Source organism: Notamacropus eugenii, chromosome 2 (genome assembly GCF_028372415.1).
Source record: "Notamacropus eugenii isolate mMacEug1 chromosome 2, mMacEug1.pri_v2, whole genome shotgun sequence".
Classification (NCBI taxonomy): domain Eukaryota; kingdom Metazoa; phylum Chordata; class Mammalia; order Diprotodontia; family Macropodidae; genus Notamacropus; species Notamacropus eugenii.
The window spans coordinates 124,695,160-124,708,760 of record NC_092873.1 but is presented as its reverse complement, the minus strand read 5'-3'; the positions used below and the strand labels follow the sequence as shown (position 1 = coordinate 124,708,760).

Sequence of the window (13,601 nt, the reverse complement as noted above, 5' to 3'; positions counted from 1 at the left end):
AATGGTAAAGATTCAGTATAGTTCAGTTGAAGGACCACGTACAATATTTGAATTTTGGGAGACCTAGGTTCATATCTCACCTCTACTTCTCACTGTATGATTTTGGACAATTTTTGTCACTCTCTAAGCCTTAGTTTTCTTATTTGTAAAATCAGGGAGTTGAACTTTATAGTTTTTGAGGTCCCTCCCAGCATGAATAATCTGATTGTCTTTGAACTTGCTACAAATAATTAAATCAATCTAAAGCAGGTTTGTTTGTTTTTTTACCTAGAATATGAGCTAATGAAAAAGTAGATCAAAAGATGAGAGGCAAGATGTTAAAGGCATTTTTTTTTTAAAGAGAACTGTGAAAAGTTGAATTTAGGTTAGGCCTTCTTTGCCGGGACATGGAATTTTTCGACCATGAAATATTTGTTTTACAAATGAAGGCAGTTATTGCTGCTGTTGTAAAATAGATTAGTAGACTACTCCAGGACTTTGTTTCACAAGAATACTACTTAAAATAATTCAATATTTAGAAAAAATCTCGTTTGCAAATTTCTCAAGATGTGGGCTTTCATACATTGATAGTCTTTATGAGTTGTTGGGAGCGAAATAAGGCATTAACTAGAGACTAGTCTGATGATAAGCTTTTCAGCCCTTAACTGGGCTGGTCTCAGAATTGCAGCCAGAGAATATCACCAGGCCTATAAAGTTTTGAGCCTAGAATGGTCTTCTAGTGCTTTTGCTTAATTGGTGTAGCTTTTTGGAAGTTATGGTCTCTTTCATGTTGTATTGACTCATCTAGATCTACTAGAATTATTTAGTGGAGGCTGTTGAGGTGCTATTGGAGAATATGGAAATGTTAAACTGGTAAAGATAAAAACTATAATTACATAATTACAGGGAAAACTATAAGATGTACAGACTGCCAGACAAATAAAAATTACCAAAAACTGTAGTCTAGATGAGTTTTCAGTTTCTAATCAAGTTTAATATACATGGTCATGATTTTGAGTTAATTGTGTAAAGTTAACAAGACTGTGACCCACGATGAACATTAATGAAATTTCAATGATCAAGCAATTCTAAATCACTTCGCTTTATATTTCATATATTATGTAAATATCAGGTGATTCCTACATTATTTTAAAATATGATAATGTAATAGAACTTAATATATTTATTTCTTAACATATTTTGGAGCTGAAACAATAAATACATTTTAAAAAATCTTGTTTAATAGATCCTATTGTATAAAAAAAAAATGGCAAAAGTACCTGAATTCAGAATGGATTAGAATTCATTTGCATCACAAAAGAGAATCTCTCAGTATATAAAAGAGAAACTTGTTTATTGAAAAAAATAAAGCAACTGTCAGGGAATATAACTTCCTTTGCATTAGCAAATTTATTAAGGTGAGAAGCATATCTGGTAAAGAATTTAGACTTTAGAAATTGTACATTTCTTTATTCCTTTTCTTCTCCCTACCTAGGTTTAGCAGAGTCTGGATTAGTTTGAATAATGAATCTCCAAAAGTATGCATAGATAATCAGATTCTCACCATTCAGAGTTACAATTATGTAACAAATGGTCATTCCTTCCAATCCAATGGAAGTATTCCATGCAAATTCAAATAATGTGACACTTCTGGGGATTCATTTGTTTATAGTAATCTGGAATTAGTTATATTTCATGAGTATTTCCTCCTTTGTAGATTATTTTTAAACTGTTTATTTTTTAAAAATTTCACAACACAAGACATGTTTTACTTTTCATAGGGATGGCCAATAAACACTGAATTCTTTATCTTTATTTCATTTCTGCATGTTAAGTTGTTCTTTGTATTTAGCACGACCTGTGTTGTTAACAGATGAATAGTGTGGCATGTAACAAGATCACTGGACTGTGGATCAGGAGGCTAACTCTGAGCCTTGGGCAAGTTACTTCTTAATCTCGAGACCTCACTCATTGTCCTTATTTGTAAAATGAGTTTAGACTAAATGTTCCTTAAGGTCCCTCCCAGCTCTAAGAGTCTATTTTGTTATCTGTTTTAAGAAAATCATTCCTTAGAGACAAGAAAGATTATTCACAGTTTTTGTGTGATTATGAATTCCTCTCATGAAGGGTATTTTCTGCTTGCAACTAATGGTTACTTTATGAAGCTTTCTATTTGGAGAAGGTGGTGGTGGTGGTGGTGATGGTGTTGGCTTATTCTGCACTTTGGCATCCTTGGTTTGTAAGTACTTTGATGAGCTTTGCTTCAGATATTCTGGGCTACAATTGTAGCAGAACAGACTTGATATTTTTAATAAATTTCTTATAGATTAAAAGATGTAAGGAGACATCTGAACATGGAGCCTATTCAGAGCTGCTTCAGCAACAGAAAGCAACAATGGTGGAGAACAACAAACTCACAGGAAAGATTAGTGAGCTAGAGAGAATGTTAGATGAGCTAAGAAAACAGAAGTTCCAGGTAGAGCAAGAACTTCCCAAGGTAAAGGCAGCTGCGGAAAATGAACTGAGGAAGCAACAAAGAAATGTGGAAGATATTGCTTTGAAGAAAATAAGGGCTGAGAGTGAAGCCAAGCAGTATCGCAGTGAGCTTGAGAATATCGTGAAGGAGAAGATAGCAGCTGAGCAAGAGTTAGAGCGTGTGAAGCGGCTGACATCAGAGGCAGAAGCTAAGAGGGCTGTGGTTGAAGAAAACCTCCGAAATTTCCGGCAGCAGTTAGAGGAGCACACAATTACTCGAAGGACCTTGGAAGACCGTCTTAAAAAAAAAGACACAAGCCTCAGTGACTTGGAGCATGAGAAAAGCATGTTGATGGCAGAACTAAGAAGAAAAAAGGAGAGTGAGGAAGAACTCTTGAAACTGATAAAGCAGATGGAAGGAAACCTTGAATTTCAAAAGAAAGTTGCAGAGAAACAGTTGCAAGAAAAGCAAAAAATTGAAACTGAAGCCAGGAGAAAAATAACAGAAATTCAGCTCTCTTGTGGAGAAAGTACATTGCCAACCTGCATGACTGTGCAGGATACACACGGGAAACAGAAAGCTGATGAATTGAAGCATCAGGTCCATGAATTAACTCTTGCCAACAAAAAAGCTGAAAAGGAGGTAGGGGAGCTAAAATATGAGTTGAATGCCCTTCAGCTTCAAAAGACATCATCTGAGGAAAAGGCTCGTTTGCTAAAAGAAAAGTTAGATGAGACAAATAACACGTTAAGGTGCCTCAAGTTGGAGTTGGAGAAGAAAGACCAGGTAGAGCAGGGTTACTCTCGACAGTTAAGAGACCTTAATAGGCAGTTGAATCAGACCACAGATAGAGCTCAAGAGGTAATGCAGGAAGCTAATGACCTGAAGAAAATGAAACATCATTATCAAGTGGAATTGGAATCTCTCCACCAGGAAAAGGGGAAACTGAAAAGAGAAGTGGACCAAATCACTCAAGCTCAGGCACTAGCTGAAATGAACATTCAGCATTTGAATTCCCAGGTCTCCACTCTTCAGCATGAGAAGGCATTAGCTGATGATAGAGCAAGATCCTGCCTAGGGAAATCAGAACATATCCTGACAGAAGCATTTGATAAAAGCCATGAACAATTACTTCAGAATATCAAAGCAGAAAAAGAAAACAATGAAAAAATCCGGAAACTTAATGAAGACTTGGAAAAAAGTAATGAATGGGCAGAGATGTTAAAACAGAAAGTGGATGAACTCACCAGACAAAATAACGAAACCAAATTGATGATGCAGAGAATTCAGTCAGACTCAGAGAAGATTGTGTTGGAGAAACAAACTATTCAGCAAAAATGTGAGATCTTAAAAACTCAGGCAGACGGTTTTAAAGAACAGCTCCGTAACACAAATGAACACTTGCACAAGCAGACAAAAACAGAACAAGATTTTCTCAGGAAAATCAAATGTCTGGAAGAAGACTTGGCCAAAACTCAAAGTCTGGTTAATGAATTTAGGCAGAAGTGTGACCAGCAGGACATTATCATCCAGAACACTGAGAAAGAGGTCAGAAATCTGAATGCTGAGCTGAATGCATCCAAAGAGGAAAAGAGACTTGGTGAGAAGAAGGTAAAGATTCAGGAAGCCCAAGTACAAGAATTAAATAATAGGTTGAAGAAGGTCCAAGATGAATTACACCTAAAGACTATAGAGGAGCAGATGGCACACCAAAAGATGGTTCTGTTTCAGGAAGAATCTGCTAAGTTCAAACGTTCTGCAGAGGAATTTAGGAAGAAAGTAGAAAAATTAATGGACTCCAAAGTCATCACTGAAAATGATCTTTCAGGTATAAAACTTGATTTTGTAAGTCTTCAACGAGAAAACTGTATAGCCCAAGAGAATGCTAAGTTATATGAAACAGATATTAAAGAATTAGAAGGAAGACTTCAACAGTATCGAGAACAAATGCAACAAGGAAAGAACATGGAAGCACATCATTACCAAAAATGTCGTAAACTTGAAGAGGAGCTGATAGCACAGAAACGTGAGGTTGCCAACTTGAAGCAAAAGATGGACCAACAGATAAAGGAGCATGAAAGCCAGTTAGTTTTGCTTCAGAGTGAGATCCAGAGAAAGAATATGACTAAAGATTGCAACTTCAAACCAGACTTTGAAAGGAAAGTAAATGAGTATAAATACTATAGTGATCTCTCCTCTAGGGGAATTGAACAACTTCAACAAAAGGCACAATCTCCTCTGTTGAGATGGGAATCAAAAGGATTTCCGAGTGAACAGCTGGATGAAAAAAGGCTCCATAAGGGGGCTGAACAGATAGGCAAAGAAGTCCAGTTCCAGCTACCAAGAGCTACACTAGAGGATGAAAAAAGTCAACAATGCTACTCTGAGTATTTTTCTCAGACAAGTACTGAGTTGCAGATAACTTTTGATGAAACAAACCCAATTACAAGATTGTCAGAAATAGAAAAGATAAGAGATAAAGCTCTATACAATTCCATATCACCTGTTAGATATCAAGATGACACCTCTGAAATAGAACTGGTGAAACTCATGAAGCCTTTGGAGGTATACTCTTAATTTCTGTCAACTATTAGCATTTTCAGGCCAGTTTCCTCTTTCCCCCCCTGTTTTCTTTAGTACTCTATTGATTATTTAAAATATTCATTTAGCAAGCATTTAATTATTAGAATTATTGCTTTATAGTTCTAGTTGGGAAAGCAATGCTGCTACACTTTCCCACTATGCAGTAGATTTGTTTGCATCTTAGATGTTGTGTCTTTAAAAGTACTGAGATTAAATATGTGCAGATATATAATGAATTTCCACAGAGCTTTAAGAATTGATATTTTATAAAATGTGGAAGCAAAGAAAACAGAACTAACCAGACAAAGTAATTCCTAACTTACAATGTAAACAGATTTAATTTTAATCATTTAGTCTCAAAAATTGGGACTATGTAAAAATTTCAGACTTGTTATTTCTGTAAAGCCTTTTCTATAAGGGAAATATGGTTCAGTGAAAAGATCTCTCTGGAATCAAATTCTTCCTTTTATACTTACTATATGTGTGATTTTGAGTAAGTCACTTAAATTCCTTGAGCCTCAGTTTCCCCATTTGTATGAGAGGGCTGTACTAGATGTCTTTTAAAGACACTTCCAATTCTTAGATCTATGATTCTAGTCATAATTGTCTTCTCTACAATTTCTACAACTTTTATTCTGCTCTCTGCTCTTTGAGGAATGGTGTTTGGATTAAGGGTGGATACAGTTCTTCAGATCAGTTCCTTATTATTTTATGAATTCCTGTTTACAGATAGCTAAGAACAAGCAGTATGATATGCATGTTGAAGTCACAACATTAAAGCAAGAAAAAGACCTAGTTCCAGATCATGAAGAGCAAATATTTGAAGTATTCAGAACCTCAGATGGATTCAAGAGAGGAGAATTGCCCAAGTTGAATTCTACCAATTTAGAACAAGAGAACTTCCAGAACATTAGCGGGAGTTATGACTGCTCTGTCAGAGATGATGAATTTAAATTTCAGGGTCTCCGACACATGGTAACTGCCAGGCAGTTGATTGAGGTGAAGCTTCTGGATGTGGGCACAGTTGAACAGCTGCGTCTTGGTCTCAGATCTGTGGAAGACGTACAGAAAAGTCTTAGCAAGTTTTTGACCAAATCCACTGCAATTGCAGGGCTATACCTGGAGTCTACCAAAGAAAGAATGACATTCACCTTAGCAGCCAAGAAAATAATAATAGATAAAGCCCTGGCCTTAGCATTTTTAGAAGCTCAAGCAGCAACAGGCTTCATTATTGATCCCATCTCAGGGCAGAAATATTCTGTGGAGGATGCACTTATTAAGGGGGTTGTTGATAATGAATTCGAAAGTCGGCTTCTTGAGGCTGAGAAGGCAGTCCTAGGATATATGCATGGTTCAAAGAAGTTGTCAGTGTTTCAAGCTATTGAGAGCAGGCTGCTTGAAAGAAGAAAAGGAAAGCATATCTTGGAGGCCCAGGTTGCATGCGGGGGAGTCATTGATTCTGTGAGAAGTGTTCGAGTGCCTCCAGAAATAGCTGTGCAGCTGGGCTTACTGAATAATGCCATTTTACAATTCTTACATGAGCCATCGAGCAACACCAGGGTTTTCCCTAATCCCAATAACAAACAAGTTCTGTATTACTCAGAACTGTTGAGAATGTGTGTCTTTGATGTACATAGTAGATGCTTTTTGCTTCCATTTGGAGAAAGGAAAATTTCCAATCTCTCTATAGAAAAGGCTCAGAAAATTTCTGTAGTAGACATAAAGATGGGAGCAGAGCTTACTGCATTTGAAGCTTTCCAAAGGAATCTTATTGAGAAAAACACCTATCTTGAGCTCTCAAGACAGCAATATGAGTGGAAGGAAGCCACATTCTTTGATTCCTGTGGAAAGGCTTCTCATCTGCTGACTGATGTTAAAACAGGATTGCAGTTTAGTATCAGTGAGGCAGTAGAACAGGGAGTGATTGACAGGGCCCTGGTTAAGAAATGTCAGGAAGGCACCATCACACCCACTGAGCTTGCTGATACTTTGCTGAGCAAGTTAGTGCCAAAGAAGGATTTAAACAGCCCAATTGCAGGATATTGGCTCTCTGATTCTGGTGAAAGGATCTCAGTTCTCAAAGCTTCACGCAGAAATTTGATCGACCGGATTACTGCCCTTAGGTGCCTTGAAGCTCAAGTCAGTACAGGTGGTATCATTGACCCTCTTACAGGCAAAAAGTTCAGGGTGACTGAAGCTTTGCATAGAGGGTTAATTGATGAGTCATGTGCCCAACAGCTACGCCAATGTGAGGTGGTATTCAGGGGGATTACTCATCCAGTCACTAACCAGACTATGTCAGTGGTTGAAGTTGTGAACACAAGTGCTCTGAGCATAGAACTTGGGATTCGATGTTTGGAGTACCAGCACTTAACAGGTGGGTTAATCCATCCACAGTCCAACACGAGGTTGTCAATAGAAGAAGCTCTCAGAGAGGGAATCCTTGATGTCCTCACTGCTTCCAAGCTCAAAGATCAGAAACCCCATGTCAGAGATATAATTTGTCCCAAAACTAAAAGGAAGTTGACTTACAAAGAGGCCTTAGAGAAAGCAGATTTTGATTTTCATACAGGACTAAGACTGTTGGAAGCATCGGAGCCCCTCATGTCTGGGATTTCCAGTCTCTACTATTCTTCATAAAATTCAGTGACATTACAATAGTGCTTAGGATATTACCTCCTTCTAGTCATTAAGTTGTAGGAAATTCTTTAAGTACTCACTATTGATTTCTTGCCAGGTTGAAAACTGCTGGCTTCTACGAGTGTTTGTTATATTTAAAACAGCATAACCATGGCTGAAGAAAGATTGGAATGGTTTCATTTAGTTTGAGATTAGTTTAGTCAACCTGGCCAGAATAAATCATCTTTTGTATCCAAATGTGTACAGCATTAGCTCAACCAAGTTCAAAAAGGCCTCTCACTCCTAAAGAGCTATTCTAATCTTTACCAACCCTGGCCTTAGGCTAGGGGCCCCATTTCCTAAATGATGCAGTACCCTGAGATCAACTAGAAGATGATTTTGGAGCAGCACCAAGAACAAAAAAGAGAGAAATATCTGCAGCTGGCCCAGTGTACCTCAGTCTCCTGAATTTCAGACTGTATTGAAAAATAAAATCATTTTGAGTTTTCTTGTACATATTACACCTCTAGCCATCTTAACAGAGTTAGTAAAAGTTGCATTTATTTTCAAAACTTTGAATGAAAATGTTAAGCAATTTAAAATATATTTGTTGTGGTAAGGGGGTGGGAAGAAGTTGTGACTCATCATTACTGGATTAGATATTGCTAGAAATCTTCATATTTTTCTTTGCATTTTTCTTCCATGAATATGCTCTATAGTCCTCTGACTGGATAAGCTATTCAGCATTTCTGTATCAGTGACTCGTAACTTGTAATGCTAATGCAAAGGCAGTGATTTTAGATCTTGAATAAAGCTGTAATTTAGGGTTTGTCCTATTGAATAACCACTCGGAAGTTCGATTGCTCTTACTGCAAGGCTTTGTTGTGATTTGAAGCATTGATCCACAATTTTTGTTGCCATCACAAACATTCGGTGCCCTCTTTCCAGAGAAAGTTTGAATCTTTATCATAGCAGAGTAACATGTGGTATGTGTGGTTATGTCAATGAATAAAACATTTCACTAGCCCTGGTATTGATAATGATATTTTCACACATTTGTTTGCTAAGCAGAATCTAATACTTCAATAACTTTAATATATTTTTTTTTTACAACTCATGCTTGCCAGAAATCACTGGAAGAAGAAAAGAAAGAACATGTTGAAAAAGCCAAAGAGCTACAGAAATGGGTGTCAAATATTAGCAAGACATTGAAAGAAGGCGAGAAGGCTGGCAAATCATCCTTCTCAAAGCAGCAGGTACTCACTCTTGGTGTCTGTCTGGGATTACACCTGCTTCCTGGATTATACTAAGAGACTCCAGTCAATCTATTTCCTTCTCAAAATAAAATAATGGATTATTATTAAGATAGTTATATCATATTTAGGATATGAATTCTTGTTGTTAGTTCTAAACATGAAAAGACTATAAAAATTTAAAACAAAAGTAGGAAAAAACTCAACAAGCATTTATTAAATGTACATTATGTGCTGGGCACTATGCTAAGCAGTACAGATAAAAAAGAAAGGCAAAAAAAGTCCCTGTCCTCATGGAGCTTACATAGTAATTGGGGAGACAATACCTGTAGATAAATAATTGCATACACAGTGCATACTGAATAGATGGAAGATAATCTTAGAAGAGAATGTTCTAGAAGACTTGGGAACTAGGAAAGACCTCTTCAAGGAGATGACACTTTAGATAAATCTTGAAGGAAACCAATGATTCCACAAGGCAGAGATGGAGAAGCAACGTACACCAAACATGCGCCACCAGGTACAAAAACACAGAGATGAGAGATGAAGTGTCATGTGCAAATTAGCCCAAAGAGTGTAAAGTAATTTTGAACAGGTGGATCAGTTGATGTACATAAGCTTCTTAGATATGGAGAGAATATAGAGATCAGATTAGTTACTGGAAAGTTTCTATCTTAACTGCCCAAATGTTCGATTTTCTCTGTCCTGCAAGATGCAATGTGGAATTGGAAAAACACTGAATTGGAAATTAGGAGAGCCACAAGTTCAAATTCTTACTCTGATATTCTGGCCAAGTCATAGGATCATAGATTTAGATCTGGGAGAGTCCTTAGACTAAGGCCATCTAGTCCTATTCCCTCATTTTGCAGATGAGACTGAGGCCAAGGGAAGTTAAATGACGTGACCAAGCAGTAATCTTCAGAGGTGGAATTTGAACCCAGGTCCTCCGACTGTACATCTACTGCTCTTTTCACTGAAACTTTATGACCTTCAGATCCTCATCTATTAAATGGAGATAATAATAACCACAGGGATGCATACTTTGAACAATTATGAGGATCCAGTGAGATAATACATGTAAAGCACTTTGAAAACCTTAAAGCATGATATAAGTAGCTATTATTGTTGCCTAAATAAAGCAACTGCTTCTTATGAATTTTTATCCTAGATGGAATCTTTTTAATTAAACTCTAACAAAAGAGTTGTTTGCTGCATTCCCACTTGGGATCGTCATATTGGTGAGGTCTTTGTGCTCCACTAGTGTTTATTGTAATTTGCTGCATAAACTCTGGTGGAGCAGTGGGGGAATCTTCTCTTCCCTGCTGCTCATCACTCACAGGTCTGTGGTCACCATTGCTACTGCTCATTCCATAATATTTTCCTTACTGAGGAAGTAGCATTTTCTGGCTTTGACACTTACTCAATGTGTGACCCTAGGCATGAGGACTTCAAGTCTTAGAGCTTCATTAAGAGTGTTACTCTTCATTGTGAGAGTTAGTCCTCTAAACCTACTTCTCTGAGGATTGTTCTCTTAGCAATCATTCCATCAGTCAAGCAGTCCACAAGCATTTATTAATCTAGTATGCTGAGTCCTAGGAAAAAAAGAAAATGAATAAATACAGCAACAATCCTTGCTCTCAAAGAGCTTACACTTTTATGGGTGAAACCATATGTAAATAAAAAGATACAAGATACAGTAGAAAAGGGCTATTTAACCTGAAGTTCATAGGCACCTTGGGGGTCTTTTTAATATATATTTTATTCCCTCATTACATGTTAAAACAATTTTTTAACTTTTTGTTAAGTTTTGAGTTTCAAATTTTATCCTTCCCTCCTTCCCTCCTCCGTGGGTGGTACACAGTCAGATATAGGTTCTATATGTGCAATCATGTAAAACATTTCCATGTTAGTCATATTTTGGCAGTCTTTAGGGAAGCTCTGAACATGAATGAAAAAAAGTTATATCTTTATTTTCACTAACTTCTAACTGAAAATTATGTTTCCTTTAATTATTTAAAAAAAGATTATTCTGAGAAAAGGTCCATAGGTTTCACCAGACTACCAAAGGAATCTGTGACACAAAAATGGATGTGAACTCCTGGAAGAGAAGAAAGCTAATCTTAGAGAAAGGAAGGCTCAGTTGGCTAAGGGTAGGTGTAGGGGACCAAGAAAGAACATCTGCAGAAGGTCACTTTTGAACTGAGTCTTAAAAGAAGACGGAGATATTAGGAGGGGGAGATAGAGAGGGGTAAGATTTCAGGCATTAGAGGATAGCCAGTGTAAAGGGATGGAAAGTAGAGACGTGAAAAAGGTAGCTCACATTTATATAGTGCCTTCTAATTTATGAAAGCACTACAAATATACCTGAGCTAATGCATAGACATTTTACAAATAAAGAAAATGCTTTGTAAATGAAAGCACTTGTATAAATGTGATCTATTGTTTTACCCTCTCAGCATGAGAGAACCACTGTCAGAGATGCAAGCATCAGGGCTTAAATCTTGTACAGATTTTCCTTCCAGCTATGCACTACTAAACACATGCCACTAAATGACCCCTTTAAGTTTGCTCCCACATTGTCTAATGGTGGTAGTGAAACTTCCTTATAACTTCCATAGTGATGGAAGGGACTTCAGAGCCCATCCTAGCCTAACCCTTTTATTTGACAGATAATACTCTGAGGCTTATGGAAGTTAAATGTCTTGCCCGAGGTTATGCAGGCAGGAAGAATGAGAGATAGGATTTGAATCCACATTTTCTAATGATAGAACCACTCCTCAATCCATTGTAACAGGCTCCCATGATAGAGATCAACAACTCTTCTGTAATCTCTGATTTTAGGGAGCTATCCTGGATGCTTAAGATGGCCATGTTCGTGTAGTTGTTTTTTGTCAAAAATAGCACTTGAACTCAGATCTTCATTATTCTTCCAAAGTGATTCTCTATCTACTCTACCATGTTACTTTTCATTAGTATAATAACAATTAACTTATGAAGTTGTCAAAACATGCTACATACATTACCTTACTTTAGTCTTATAGTCATCACCAGGGAATCACTGCAGCTATTATACCCATTTTACAGATGAAGAAACAAACTTAGAGAAGTGCCGTGACTCAGTGATTAAACCCAAGTTTTCCTAATGCCAACCCTGGCCTGCTACCATCTATGTCACACTGTTCTATATATTATTGTTTTAATCAAATTCTGTATATTATTATTTTATATTTCTGTATATATTATTCTATGTTCTATATATTATTTTAATTCTGTATATTATTATTTTAATCAAATTAAAAGTATGCAATTGTACAGGTTTCTTTTCCTAGATCATCTTTGTTATAAAAACACATTTTCCTGTCTTCTTTCTTTATAAAGAATTTTTTAAAATAAAGCCATGAGCACACTTTCTCCTTCCTGTTGCTCTTTAGAATAGATCTGTTCCTTATTTAATTCTCTTCAAGAAAATACCAATTTTGTATGTGGGTATGTCAACCTTTTCCTGTTTCATAATAATCCAGGGGCTAATTCACTGCAAAGTGAGTCGCCAGATAGTGGTACTCTTGATGTGGTGATGATGGTTAATAATAATTACCATTTATGTAGCCCTTTTAAGTTTACAAAGCACTTCACAAATATTCTCACATTATATCCTCACAATAACCCTAGGAGTTGGGCTATTATTACAGGTAGGTTTTATTATTATCCTCATTTTACAAAAGAGAAAACTGTGGTAAGCAAAGGGTGAGTGACTTGTCCAAGGTCACACATTAACTATGTCTAAGTATCTGAGGCTGGATTTGAACTCAGATTTTCCTAATCCCAGGTCCAGCACTCTACCCATTATAGTTGCTTGTAAAGGTAGACCAGCTGGGGTTTGGTGTGCTTCTGATCAATATAATAAGAAATCACATCTCAAATTATGCAGAGATTAAGTTAATTCTGAAAAAGGGAGGTGGCAACATGGTATGGAAGAAATAAAATAGGTCTTGGAGTCAGAAGCCTTGGAATCGAATGCTGGCTTTGTTTCTCATTAGCTTACCCAATTTGGGCTTTAGTTTCATCATCTGTAAAATTAGGAGACCAGACTGGGTGATCTCCAAGATCCTGTCAGCTTTGCTAGTTTTGCACTGTATGAGACATAAGAATGCTTACCTGTGAGTGAGTGGCCTATCCTTAGTCATTTAAGAGATGAAATTGATCAAAGAGTAAAATAGAAGCTGAAAACTGAACAAAGCTTAAAGAGATGTGTTTTGGTTAGTATTTTACAGAATGTGACTTGTCATAAACATGTAAGAGTGCCCAGTATGCTTTGTCTTAAAACAAATTTAAAGTTGTTTAGAAGACTTTTGTGTACTTCTAAAGTTACTGTGGCGTCATGTTTGAGCCTATTTTCTTAGGACGTTAAATGAAAGAATTTATGATCTCACGGTAGTGAACTATTTCATTTAATTGGCTTTGAATCACATTTCCAATGTATTTTTGCTGATGAAAGGTAGCACCCACCAAATAGTAAACACTTAGTAAAATGCTTGTTGACTGACTGGCCCAGTAGGAAGTTAATGTTGCCAGAGACATGTTCATTAAGATGTAATTTGGCGAGGAAATATGAAAGGATGGGACAAAATCTTAGTCTTTTAAGAATAAGTTAACTTTATTATTTATTTCTGGCTGGCTGATTTTTTTCTTTT

General features: G+C 36.7%; 1 protein-coding gene across 28 annotated transcripts in view; it reads left to right on the top strand.

The window, feature by feature from the left end:
* The window catches only part of DST (dystonin), a 608,843-nt gene that overhangs the window by 424,730 nt on the left and 170,512 nt on the right, over positions 1–13,601 (top strand). For 27 of the 28 annotated variants that reach the window (XM_072642521.1, XM_072642508.1, XM_072642527.1 and 24 more), the window contains one exon: positions 8,785–8,913. In XM_072642521.1, the coding sequence (XP_072498622.1) occupies positions 8,785–8,913 (129 nt within the window). Of the gene's footprint in view, positions 1–2,305; positions 5,021–5,767; positions 7,771–8,784; positions 8,914–13,601 lie in introns of those variants that run through there. The other variant, XM_072642526.1, reaches the window with a different exon arrangement.